Below are 13,571 nucleotides of genomic sequence, written 5' to 3'. Positions count from 1 at the left end.
ACTTAAATAAGAATCCACTGTTTCAAATTATACAAATTTTATCAGGGTTAGGGTTTGAAAATTTCTTGAGTTTTCATTATTGATTTCATACGCATGTTTTTAAAAGTATTCTTTCACATTACATGAATTAAATGATTAGTAGACAGTTCTTGTATGTACAAATGTATTTGAGACCTGGAAAACTGTTTAAACAATATGCATGTACATACATGGATATACAGTAAATATGAAATTAATAAAATATGAGTATCAGATAAAATTGTTTGGTTTTTGTGCATTATATCAACATTTTGCAAAAAAAATTTAATAACATTTTGAGAGAAGTTCATTTGAAGCTGCAGCTTTCACAGATAAAATAGACAAAATGGCAGTAAAATTGGTGCAAAATAACATTATACATATATATCTTTAGAAACAGGTACATTTGCAAAAAAGTGAAATAACATAATTATAACATGTTTGTAACTAAAAGAATTTAGTGTAGTGTATTAAAACGGTCTCACATGCATCACAAATATAATTTACTAATAGGTTTCAACACTTGTACTAATGAAAATGTGTTTCCGTTTTAATATGGATATTTTCTCAAAACGTATCAACAATGAATAATTTCCATACATGCTATGAACTATCGCCACTTTTGGCACTTTTTGGACTTTTGCGTTTATTATCATTTTCTGTTCCTTTCTCTAACTGTTCATCTTCAAATCTTACTTGTTCCTTCTTTACCGAAACTTTGCCGAATTGTTTTGTTTTACGAATGTTTTTCAGAATTTCGGTATTTTCTTCAAATTTTATCTCATAATTTACACTACCAGAACGCACTGATTTCAGAACTACATTATTTTCTTGTAGTAATTTGTTGCTAATTTTAGAAAGTGTAAACACCCTGTTGGTTCCGCTTGATTCGACAGCCATTTCGGCATCAGTTACTGTTTCGTTCAAAGCTTTAAGTGCCTCGTCACATTTTGTGATGTTATCATTTATTTCTTTGGTATTTATATCGACAACTTGTTTCATCCCGCTGATGACCTGTTTCTCGAGTTGTTCTAGAGCAAAGTCTATCTCTTTCCTGTACTTTCTAACGGCCATGCTAAATTCACGCTTTTGGCGATCCAGATCTTTCAGGCGTGTGGCTGACTCTGATCGTACATTTTCAAACTGTCCAATCAGAGCTTTGATCAATTTTAGAATGAGGGAGCAATCTTCAGCTGGTGATTGTGTTAATTGTTCCGTGTATTCTGGAATGTAGAAACACTCGCATGGCTTGTGCTTGCTTGTAGCGCATATAACACAACAAACTTCGTCATGGTTCTTACAGTATAATTCTATGGTCTTGTGTTTATGTTGTTTACATGTTTCAACAAGTGGGTCAGAGGTTAAAACTGGAGTGGGTGCTTCTCTCGGCATGGTTTCCCGGTCTAGTAAGATGTGAATTTTTCCAAGATTGGAGTGATAGCTATAACAAGATTTGCAGAGGTAGTGTTTACAGAACTGGCAAAAACCAAATGCTTCAAGATTCTTGTTGTCTGCCTTACATGGTCCACAGGGAAACTCAACTTCAACTGATAACATAGATTTCTTACTTTTCTGAGATCTTGCGGTAGACGCCATGTTTTCTGTAAAATAGATGAAATGATTCATGATACACTGAATTCTGAGAGATTATGGAGTTCAATTTATTTCAAGATTTGAACCTGCCGAATTTCTGAAATAGAATTGTTTATAGTTTCCATTTTTCAGAAATGCCCATTGTTAGTTTTAGGCATATAAAGATGAAAAATTATTAAAGTTAGCCAACATTATAGAGCCTGGTTGGTAAGAATAAATGGGTGTGCAAGCTGGCCTGGCTCTATACAGATAATACTGGTTGTAAGAGCCAGTAACTTTCAGACCCACAGGTACTATCCACATATTCATGGTGACAAATATTTAATTAAAACTGCATGCCTATTAAAAAGGGTACAAAATTAAGGGATTCAAACTTTAATATGATGAAAAATATCGTGTTAAGACATGTCAAATATCTTAAATCCATTACATGCCACTTGCAAAATATGAACAAGTTATCTCCATATTTCTAATCAGATTGAGGGCTATTCTTGCATATTTGAACACATTTTCATGTTATTTATGTGAATTGTTTGTGCCTTATGCTAGCTTAAATTTCTTTATTTTTTACTAACTTTACAATGTTTTAAGTACATGTATTTAAAACACTTTCTACTTAAAAAAATAAGTTTTCTAGTTTGTGAAATAATGTTTTTCTCTCACTTTTCTTTTTTGTTAAGTTAAAGAACAGTTACTGACATGCTTAAGCATGTTTTACTTTTTGTTGTTAAATTATTTTCTTTTAAAAAGGATTTTATTTCACAAAAAAAACAACAACATGAAAACGATTAAATATAACTAAGACAAAAGCAAACCTGTAAACACTTCTGTTTGTATCCCTCGATTAATTTGCTATGGATAAAATCAGTTAAAATCTATCTTAGCCGTTTATCGGCTTTAACACTTTGCCAGGTTATAATATATTGTAACCAAATATAAACTATTGTTTCAACAAAACCATTGAACTATGACATTGTAACAGTATCAAATTACCAGCGTATAAATTAGGCGACTTTAAATTTGGTTAAATTATATATAAGGAGAGATACTTTTTTCTCCATTATTTATAACATTCTTTGATTTTTTTTCAGTTTATTTATTATTTATAAAGGCCAAAGTGATATTTTTCTTTAATAACTTAAAAGAAGTATCCAAGAATAATACCCTGTATATGTCAGTTGAAAATGTCCATGATGAAATTCTGTGGATAAAATTTCAGAATATTTATTTATCTATTTTTTTTTTTTTTTTTTTTTTGAAATTTACACATTTGAACCTGTCAAAAATGTGTAATGGACTTGCCTAACTTATAATTGGGAGCAATCCATTGTTAAAATTAAGGGATATCAGAATAAAAATCTTCAATTATTTAGAGTTGAGAAGACTATAAGTCTCTATTAGGGTCAGTATTTAATGAGTTGTTTCATTTACAAGTTATATTTTGTATTGTAAAAGTTTGATTATTTGTGGCTAACTTGATTGGCAGATTCCTAGATTCCAACAAAATATTATTATTATTATTATTATTATTATTATTATTATTATATATTAATTAAGCACTACAATGTCTTTCAAACCTGTAAAACTGGGATAAAAATAGATAATATAATTCATTGCTTTCCTTCAAAAATGAAATTCAATTGATTTAATTACAGGCAAAAATGTCTTTATGAACAAAACCGCAATATAAGTTTAGTTATGAAAGAACCTTACAAATCTTACAATGTTTTCTTTAAAACAAACTTAAATTAAATACGCTTTATTGAAAAATGATAAAATTTTAAATTTTTTTTAGAATGTAAAAATCATATACTTACAAAACAATTTTCACCATATATCCTGTATATCCCTTCTGATTCTAGTCACACTCACATTCAATATGTTTATAATTTTTATAGTAAATATTGGAACAAAAGGTTAAATTAATTATTTATTCTATAACTTCAATATATACGTAGTAGCTTTAGCATAATTATACCCTGATATCTTTTAAATAATTAATTACCAATATGTTATTAACCAAAATATTGATGAATATCTTAGTTGGTGGAGAATAAAATCAAAGCACAGAAGGCGCTGAATTTGTTTGGGTCTCAGAATGTAAGAAAGGTGCAGGTTGTGAGATTATATGTATATATAGTGCCACCAATGCTTTCCAGCGTTAAAATTGGCTATAAGACTAATTGCAACACTGATATTCAATCCAATGTTTATTTGACTTTAACAATTTGAAAAAAAATGAGTTACCTTTACTGGGATTTGAACTCCAGACCTCTCGCTTCCTAAGCGAGCCCGAAAACCCTTCAGCCACGGTGAATTTATATGTGAACGGGCTGAAGAAAACCATATTATTCTAAATTAGGGCTTGTAACGACTTTAACTGTTGTTTAACACAGATGTAAATAATCCTGGAGCTTACTATAAGCATTTATATTTATAAAGAATCAAAGGGCTGCAAGTTCTGTGGTATTTTCTGATCTTTGCAATCTAAATCGTACTGTATATCTGTATGCATTTTTCTGTATAGGTTTATTTTTATGTATTATAATTCATTTTGCAAGGCACCAGAGTTTGATACATACGGAATTCTGCATAACTAGAGTTGCATCAAAAAATCATTTATGTTCATTTTTTACGACAGTCACACTTTATCCTTGCATATCATGGCTACTTCCTTAACAAAAACACTTAAAAAAGAATTTAACAAAAAAAAAAGTTTCCTCGACTGGGATTCGAACTCGAGACCTCTCACTCACTAAGCGAGCGCGTTACCAATGTACCACGGAGAAGTTATACACAGAATGTTTGAATAATATCAAGTCATTCTAAATTTAGAACTTTCATTGCATTTCGGGTTTGTAATCCTTATTAATTTCGAGGTATTTTGTTCAGGGTAAACCTGTTGTTTAAAATTGAAGTAAATATTTTAGCAAAAATCCTCTCGCCCAAACAGTCCGACATGTAGAATCTATATATTCCACTACTCGGTTTGTGTAGTATTCGGTAATAAATAGTATTTTCATTGATAAAATCATATTCATCCGCGTAATTTGTGATTGTGCCTTTATTGACAATTCTATAAGCCAACGCTATTGTTTAACTTTAAATGCGTTGTAATTTGTTGGATACTTGTAACAAAATAAAATATTTCTTTCTTTTAAATCGCTAGTTATACCCCCGCACAACAAAGTTGTAAGGGGGGTATACTGGAATCAGCTTGTCCGTCCGGCCGTCCGGCTGTCCGGCCGTCCGGCCGTCCGTCGGTTTTTTCTTGTCCGCCCAATAACTTAAGATTCCTTTGACCCTTAGTCTTCAAATTTGGCATGGAGGTTAGTCATGATTAGAAGATGACCCCTATTGATTTTGAGGTCACTAGGTCAAAGGTCAAGGTCACAGGGGCCTTGACTTCAAAAAGCTTGTCCGCCCAATAACTTAAGATTCCTTTGACCTACAGTCGTCATATTTGGCATGGAGGTTAGTCATGATTAGAAGATGACCCCTATTGATTTTAAGGTCACCAGGTCAAAGGTCAAGGTCACAGGGGCCTTGACTTCAAAAAGCTTGTCCGCCCAATAACTTAAGATTCATTTGACCCAAAATCTTCATATTTGGCATCGAGGTTAGTCATGATTAGTAGATGACCCCTATTGATTTTGAGGTCACCAGGTCAAAGGTCAAGGTCACAGGGCCTTCACTTCAAAAAGCTTGTCCGCCCAATAACTTAAGATTCCTTTGACCCACAGTCTTCATATTTGGCATGGAGGTTAGTCATGATAAGTAGATGACCCCTATTGATTTTGAGGTCACCAGGTCAAAGGTCAAGGTCACAGGGGCCTTGACTTGAAAAAGCTTGTCCGCCCAATAACTTAAGATTCCTTTGACCCACAGTCTTCATATTTGGAATGGAGGTTAGTCATGATAAGTAGATGACCCCTATTGATTTTGAGGTCACCAGGTCAAAGGTCAAGGTCACAGGGACTTTGACTTCAAAAAGTTTGTCTGCCCAATAACTTTAGATTCCTATGACCCACAGTCTTCATATTTGGCATGGATGTTGATCATGACTATAAGGTGACCCCTATTGATTTTGAGGTCACTGGGTCAAAGGTCAAGGTCACAGGGACCTTGACAAAAAAAAAGCTTTTCTTCTCAATTGCTAAAGTAAATGTCCTGTCCGCAATGTATTGATTTTGACATTTTCACATTTGAAGCATTGCATTGGCTTAGTAACCTCAGATTTGGCAGGGAGATTGTCCTTGAGCTCTAAATGGCCACTGTTGATTCTGACAAAGTGGTATGCGGGGGTATTCACGCCATCATAGTGGCAGTTCTAGTTTTAAGCTGTTTTGAGAACTACTTGTTATTAGGTTCGTCGTAAACTTCTGTGTCAGAGATTGAATGTCCGCTTTGTATTTAGTTATTTTCGATTAGAAAATACAATAAAACAATATTAAAAATCTTCGACCATTCAGGAATTACTTTGCTTGAAAATTGATGCGCCTGTCTTTGACCATCTTTACGCAGTGATCTCCCCTGAATTTTTCGGCTTTAGTGTACATACAAAAGGGAAGTAACCGCTTCAAAAAAGTGGACTACTTTCGGCATTTGCAATTAACAACATTAGACTCTGAAATTTCGCTACCATTATTTGTTTGGTCTGACGACCCAAACAAATAAAAACCCAAACAATTTACAAAAACAAAGCATATGACATAGTTACCTTACCAAATTGGCAATGTGTTATTTAACATGGGTTTTGATTTACTTTATTTATATACCCCCGCACAACAAAGTTGTAAGGGGGGTATACTGGAATCAGCTTGTCCGTCCGGCCGTCCGGCGTCCGGCCGTCCGTCGGTTTTTTCTTGACCGCCCAATAACTTAAGATTCCTATGACCCACAGCCTTCATATTTGGCATAGTGGTTACTCATGATTAGTAGATGACGCCTATTGATTTTGAGGTCACCAGGTCAAAGGTCAAGGTCACAGGGGCCTTGACTTCAAAAACCTTGTCGGCCCAATAACTTAAGATTCCTATGACCCACTGTCTTCATATTTGGCATGGTGGTTAGTCATGATTAGTAGATGACCCCTATTGATTTTGAGGTCACCAGGTCAAAGGTCAAGGTCACAGGGGCCTTGACTTCAAAAACCTTGTCCGCCCAATAACTTAAGATTCCTATGACCCACTGTCTTCATATTTGGCATGGTGGTTAGTCATGATTAGTAGATGACCCCTATTGATTTTGAGGTCACCAGGTCAAAGGTCAAGGTCACAGGGGCCTTGACTTCAAAAACCTTGTCCGCCCAATAACTTTAGATTCCTATGACCCACTGTCTTCATATTTGGCATGGAGGTTAGTCATGATTCGTAGATGACCCCTATTGATTTTGAGGTCACCAGGTCAAAGGTCAAGGTCACAGGGGCCTTGACTCCAAAAAGCTTGTCCACCCAATAACTTAAGATTCCTTTGACCCACAGTCTTCATATTTGGAATGGAGGTTAGTCATGATAAGTAGATGACCCCTATTGATTTTGAGGTCACCAGGTCAAAGGTCAAGGTCACAGGGGCCTTGACTTCAAAAAGCTTGTCCGCCCAATAACTTAAGATTCCTTTGACCCACAGTCTTCATATTTGGAATGGAGGTTAGTCATGATAAGTAGATGACCCCTATTGATTTTGAGATCACCAGGTCAAAGGTCACAGGGACTTTGACTTCAAAAAGTTTGTCCACCCATTTATGACCCACAGTCTTCATATTTGGCATGGATGTTGATCATGACTATAAGGTGACCCCTATTGATTTTGAGGTCACTGGGTCAAAGGTCAAGGTCACAGGGACCTTGACAAAAAAGCTTTTCTTCTTAACTGTTAAAGAATGTCCTGTCCGCAATATATTGATTTTGACATTTTCACATTTGAAGCATGTAGAATACATAACTTAGCAATGCACTGGCTTAGTAACCTCAGATTTGGCAGGGAGGTTGTCCTTGAGCTCTAAATGGCCACTGTTGATTCTGACAAAGTGGTATGCGGGGGTATTCACGCCATGATAGTGGCAGTTCTAGTTTTACTTTGGAAACATTTGCCATGGCCTAGCTAAGATGTTTTTCTTTTAACCCAGGGCCGGGGGTCATGGGTTTGAGAACTTCTGGAGGGAAAAATTATAATTTTAGTTCCTTGAAACTGATACTTGTTAGTTAAGGAAGTTGATTTGAAAGTGAATAATATGTGCAGTATGCCACAAAAGAAGTTAGATCTTTGCAGTCTGAACAGGCTCTATGCTGTTTGTTGCTTAATTTTTGTATCCTCAAATGTTTAAATGGACCATAAAAAATTCAAAGCAGGATAACTCCAGCAAATTAAAGGTTTATTTATTCAAATTTATTTTAGTTTGATTGTGTTGTAAGCTATAATTGAATCTGAGCCTGGAACCAACCAGTACTGAGCAATGAGTGTAAAGCTTCTTACTCAAGTAAACAACAGCTTGCCCCTGACTGGGTCCGAACCCATGCAGCCAGCAATCCTTAGATTACTAGTCTGACGTGTTAACTCGGCCATGCCACCACAGATTAAAGGCTTATGTATTGTTCTATGTTTCAGGCAATATCTTCAGACAAACCCGTCCCAATGGAGATGCTAGATTTACACAATGGATATGGTCAGAATTTTGGCTTTATTTTGTACAGGGCATATGTACCTAAAGGAAAGAAACTGACATTTACCGTACCTGCCCAGGATAGAGCTCAGGTTTGTGCTTCTGGTTGTGAATAGTTTTATATACAGTGTAACCTGTCCAGAGGTTGTACTGTATTGCTAGAAAATTCACTTAGTTTAACTATTAATCTCCATTTTAGTGTTAGTAGAAAGTGTCAGCATTTTCTGATGCATGCATTAATTATGGCCAGAATGATATTGAAAATTTGTAATGTCAAGGTCAAAATAGCATGTGTTTTTTATCTGTCAACATTTACCCAAGTCATCAATAAAAACGTGTAATAAACAAATTTTAGCAAGTGTTACACTGTGTACAAGATTTATATATCAGTCTTCATATAAAATGACTCTGAATGTATAATTCTTTTGGCATGTGACATTTTAAGCAAGGAAATGTCAAAAAAGACAAACTATTTTTTAGAAAATTCATAATGGTTATATTACATTGAAAACAAGCAATGTCATGTGATAGCAATAATTTTTGTATGCTATTAAGAGAAGCGTTTTTATTTTAAGTTTTAAATTTGTTTATATTTGTTTGATACAATAGTAAAGTTGCAAATTTTAGTCAAGGCAGATCACAAAAATATATGTGCTTTATTGATAAAGAAAATTTTGATAAACATATTTTTTATTAATTTTAGGTGATAATGAATGGGAAAGAAATTGGTGTGCTGTATTGGAAATCAACAAGATGGGAAATTGATATTCCAGAAAATGTCCTAGATTCTGTAAGTCTTTCTTCATCATGAAAACCCTGACTGTCTTGGAAATTATTTTTTTGAGTACCATTTTAATGGTTGTGTGGACCAACAACTTGTGTGCTAAATTTCAGATTATTCACTCACTCTGTTTTCCCAGCATATTCATTTTTTTGTTGCCTGCTACAGAGTAGCAGCTGAGTAGCTCAGTTGGTTTTAAGGCACGTTGATGGTTCTACGCAGGTGCATGATCATGCCTGAAATAATGCATAGAGGGGAACCTGAGGTCTTCCTCCACCAATAAAGCTGGGAAGTTGCCATATGACCTTTATTGTATTTGTGCCATGTAAAACCCAACCTGTAAAAAAAAAGGCTCAGTTGGTAAAGCTGGAAAACAGTATTCCCATTATGCCAGGTTCGAGTTTGGGTGAGGCTGAACATTTGCTTAAATCTTATGACGTGAGCAATTATGTTTTGTAAAGTTAACGTTTTCATTGTGTAAATTGAAATACAGATTTGAATATATCATTATATATCGTAACAGGAGAACATACTGGATATATTGGTTGAACATCATGGTAGAGTCAATTATGTCATGATGGGATTTAACAGATTCAATGAAGAGAGTAAAGGTAAGCTCGGGGAGTGGTGCCCTAGTGGTTAATGTGTCTGCCTGACAACCCAGGGATCATTGGTTCGAGCCCTAATTGGGTCACGGCCATGTTTCTTCATATGAAACCAGTACTGGTTAGTTCCAGGAAGCAGACTTGAAAGTGATTAATATAAGTCACAAGAAACTGTTTTGCAATCAAGCTTAAATAAATATGTTTAAACCAAAGGTAAACTACCTGTCCATGTGTTTGTCCTTCCTTTCTGTAGAAGTAAACAAATATGGGCTTTTTTGCGGAGAATAAGATATGAACTGAAAGAAATAATCTAGCTTAGGTCAATATTAATATTTCAGTGCTTGTCACATCATGGTCACCAGATAAAAAGTCCATATCTGTTTTATCTAGTTATTTTTTAATCTATATCTGAAATCAATGCAAACCAACATTTTTATGCTCCTAAAAGGGAGAGCATATAGTCGCCACCTTGTCTTGTCCGGAACATATCTTTAAAACCCTTGGAGATAATTTGTTTAAACTTCATACAGTGGTAGAGGGCATTGGGGGGGGGGAGTGCAGTGTTAAAGAACCATAACTCTATTTTGCCTGGTTTTTAGCTTGACTATTCGTTAAGAATAAGTAGAGCTATTGTAGTCACCCGAGCGTCGACATAACCACTTATGTTAAAAAAAAGTTTTTGCAATAGTTTAAATATTTTCAAAGTCCATTGACATATGGCTTTGAAACTTTGCACACTTGTTCACCATCATGACCTCAACCTGTAGACAGGAGGAGGTAACTGTATCAAGCATTTTGACAGAATTATGCCCCTTTTGCAACTTTGAATTTACGTTAAAGTTTTTGTAATAGTTTAAATATTTTCAAAGTCCATTGACATATGGCTTTGAAACTTTGCACACTTGTTCACCATCATGACCTCAACCTGTAGACAGGAGGAGGTAACTGTATCAAGCATTTTGACAGAATTATGCCCCTTTTGCAACTTAGAATTTATGTTAAAGTTTTTGTAATAGCTCAAACATTTCCAAAGTCCATTGACATATGGCTTTGAAACTTTGCACACTTATGACTTTCACCATCATGACCCAACCTGTAGACACTAGGGCTCTTTTACTATCAAGCATTAAGAATAGTCGAGCATGCGGTCCTACCGACAGCTCTTGTTACATTTTGCACTTTGTCCGTGACTTAACTCAAAAACCATAAGAGGTATCAACAAGAAACTTTGTAGGTTGATAGATCAAATTGATAAAAAGTGCAGTGCAAAGAACAGTAACTCTGCCTTGCCTTATTTTGGAATTATTGCACTTTGAACTTTTTCCAGGGACATAACTCTGAGAGGTGCATTTTCCTGTGTCCAACACCTATTCGGGGAGCATTACCCGGCTCAAACCAGGCTCTTGTTTCAGTTTGGTTTCTTATTTCATGATTATTCCCTATTTATCTAAAGAATCTGCTGAAACTGTAAATTTGTAAAATTTTCAAATAAAAATAAATGTATGCACTTGTTATATATGCACATGTTAAATATACGTTATATATTGCACATGTAACATATGCACATGTTATATGTTTTAGTTATACATGCACATGTTATACATTTTGTATATATAAACATGTTATATATGCACTTGTTATGAATGCACATTTTATATATGCATATGTCATATATGCTAATGTTATACATGCACTTGTTATATATGCACATGCAAATTATGCACATGTTATATATGCACATGTTACATATGCACATGTAATAAATGTGTTAGTTAGATGTGGACTTGTTAAATATAAGCACATGTTATATATTCACATGTTATGTATGCACATGTTATAAATTGATATATACATTATTGTTTTTGATTTAACTAGGTATAACTGGTGACGTGAAGCTAGATGGAAGTGTAATTTCTAACTGGAGAATATATCCTATGGAATTTAAAGAAGATTACGTTAATAGGTAATTATACAAAAACTCTGTAACCTTCAGGCTTTTATTGTGTTAAAAATATTGTACAATAGGTAAGTCTAATACTGTTTCCATCTGGTTCACCTGATTTTAAATTGTGTTTTATATCTTGGATCAGAGCATCAGATTTGTAACCAAGTGGCGGCTGGTTTGATCCCCAGGCAAGGCGTTTCTCTAGGGACAATTGATCTTGAACATTGACATTAATGGTAACTTGTTGTTCATTGCTCATTCAGAAATCATGTGATCAGTTGGTCACTTGTGGAGGAATTTGTGTGTACTGGTTAGTTATCACGGAAAGCTTGTTATGTGGATTAACTGCCAAGATGTGACCAAAAATGTTCTTTAGATAGATGTAAAAGCCAGATAAACAAACAAACAAAAATGAATTGTTTTGCATCAAGTTCAGATTGAAGGTTTAGGGTTATTATAGAGAGAGTTTTGTATAATTAATTTCATATAATTAACATATTCTATTGAAAAAGTTTTATCTCAGATGTTTGTGATATCATCTTAAATGTAATTTTCAGATTTGTAATAATCAAAGTCTTACATTTTATAAGCAGCCATTAATGTTGTGATTATGTTTTCTTTTTAGTATGGCTGATAATCATAAGTGGAAGACATTTACAAACTGGGATGGTGGAGTAGCCTCCCTTTATACTGCCAATCTGAGGATAGATGCTACGCCCAGAGATACTTTCCTTAATATGAAGGTTGGTTGTTTAATTCACTGAAACTCAAATTTTGGATTCTGTAGATGTTATGGTATTTTGCAATAAAATGATCTTGAAAAATATTTCTACTGGATTTGTATCCTTTAAGTGTTGGGAATTAGAATTCTTTCATGGGAAGGAACAATCTGGCTAGCTTACAGACAGTTGATGGACAATAGTTTGAGTCAGGTGCCCCCATGTGCTTGAACTCATACACAGAGGGGCACTGGAGTTCTCCCTCCACCAGTAAAACAAGAAAGTGTTTCATTTGAGCAGTATCTGTGCGAGTTAAATTGGTCTGATGAATATCTTTCAACCATTATTATTTATTCATTTTCATTTTATGTAATGCTATATGAAAAAGGCTCTTTTATTCTTTGAAGACGAGTTTTTTTTCCAAAACTAAATGCTAGATAACCAGTGAAGGCTTAAAAGAGAGAAAAGCATTATTTGTCTGTTCTATTTACTTCACCAAGAAGTCAGTCTTGTGGAAATGTTTTGTCATTGAATTAATACTCTATGCACCAATAAATGTGCAGGTGTAGAAAAATTGCTGACAGTGTATTTATACTGAATGGTGTTTTACTTAATTATTTTTTTGGCCTATTTTCCACGTTTTAATGTTTGTCTACATATTTGTGGTAACTTATATTTTATATATTAAGAAATACATGTATCGTTTTTGTATACATTGAAACAGGGTTGGACAAAGGGTAATGCATTTATCAATGGATTTAACCTGGGAAGATACTGGAAAGAAGGTCCACAGAGAACTCTCTATGTTCCAGCTCCTGTTCTTAAAACTGGAAATAATAAGGTCAGTATTTAATATTCTTTCATCAATTTATTATGTTATAACATGTTAGTGGTCTTCCCAATATAATGGGTCATTTAAGGTCTTTCCCCACCATTTTAGTCAGAAATATTTCCATATCACCTTAACAGCATTGATTTGATTTGAAATCTCAACCAAAAGAGAAAAAAAGAGAAACTATTAAGATATAATAGATAGAGAATAATTGTTTGATTTGCAATATCGAAATATATTTCACAGAATGAACACCATGTGTAATATTGTCTTAGACTGGAGTAGTCACAAGTGAAAGAATAAGAACTGGTGTTTTTAACAAGTGAAATTATAATTTGATCTGACATTCAAAACAAACAAATTTTCTATTTATTTCATGCTATTTTAGGGTTATAAAGACATTTTTACTAATTTTTT

At 34.2% G+C, this 13,571-nt stretch overlaps 2 protein-coding genes and 1 long non-coding RNA gene across 3 annotated transcripts; 2 read left to right on the top strand and 1 right to left on the bottom strand.

Moving 5' to 3' along the window:
• Positions 1-540: 540 nt before the first annotated feature.
• LOC132756129 (E3 ubiquitin-protein ligase TRIM33-like) lies at positions 541-2,621 on the bottom strand. The gene is made up of 2 exons (XM_060747127.1): positions 2,427-2,621; positions 541-1,619 (listed from the first exon to the last, which is right to left on the bottom strand). The coding sequence occupies exon 2, from the start codon at positions 1,612-1,614 to the stop codon at positions 622-624; it is 993 nt and encodes a 330-aa protein (XP_060603110.1). The 5' UTR covers positions 1,615-1,619; positions 2,427-2,621; the 3' UTR covers positions 541-621.
• Positions 2,622-6,382: 3,761 nt separating this feature from the next.
• LOC132756128 (uncharacterized) lies at positions 6,383-7,438 on the top strand. The gene is made up of 2 exons (XR_009629287.1): positions 6,383-7,174; positions 7,314-7,438. It is a non-coding gene; the product is annotated as an uncharacterized LOC132756128 (long non-coding RNA).
• A 780-nt stretch (positions 7,439-8,218) lies between these two features.
• LOC132756127 (beta-galactosidase-1-like protein 2) lies at positions 8,219-13,190 on the top strand. Its single transcript, XM_060747126.1, has 6 exons — positions 8,219-8,364; positions 8,976-9,062; positions 9,577-9,664; positions 11,534-11,621; positions 12,229-12,346; positions 13,047-13,190. The coding sequence occupies exons 1-6, from the start codon at positions 8,245-8,247 to the stop codon at positions 13,173-13,175; spliced, it is 630 nt and encodes a 209-aa protein (XP_060603109.1). The 5' UTR covers positions 8,219-8,244; the 3' UTR covers positions 13,176-13,190.
• The last annotated feature ends 381 nt before the right edge of the window (positions 13,191-13,571 follow it).

Source organism: Ruditapes philippinarum, unplaced genomic scaffold (assembly GCF_026571515.1).
Source record: "Ruditapes philippinarum isolate M1 unplaced genomic scaffold, ASM2657151v2 ctg18142_1_1_1_1, whole genome shotgun sequence".
Lineage (NCBI taxonomy): Eukaryota > Metazoa > Mollusca > Bivalvia > Venerida > Veneridae > Ruditapes > Ruditapes philippinarum.
The sequence above is the reverse complement of the archived record's forward strand: the minus strand, read 5'-3'. Positions and strand labels throughout refer to the sequence as shown.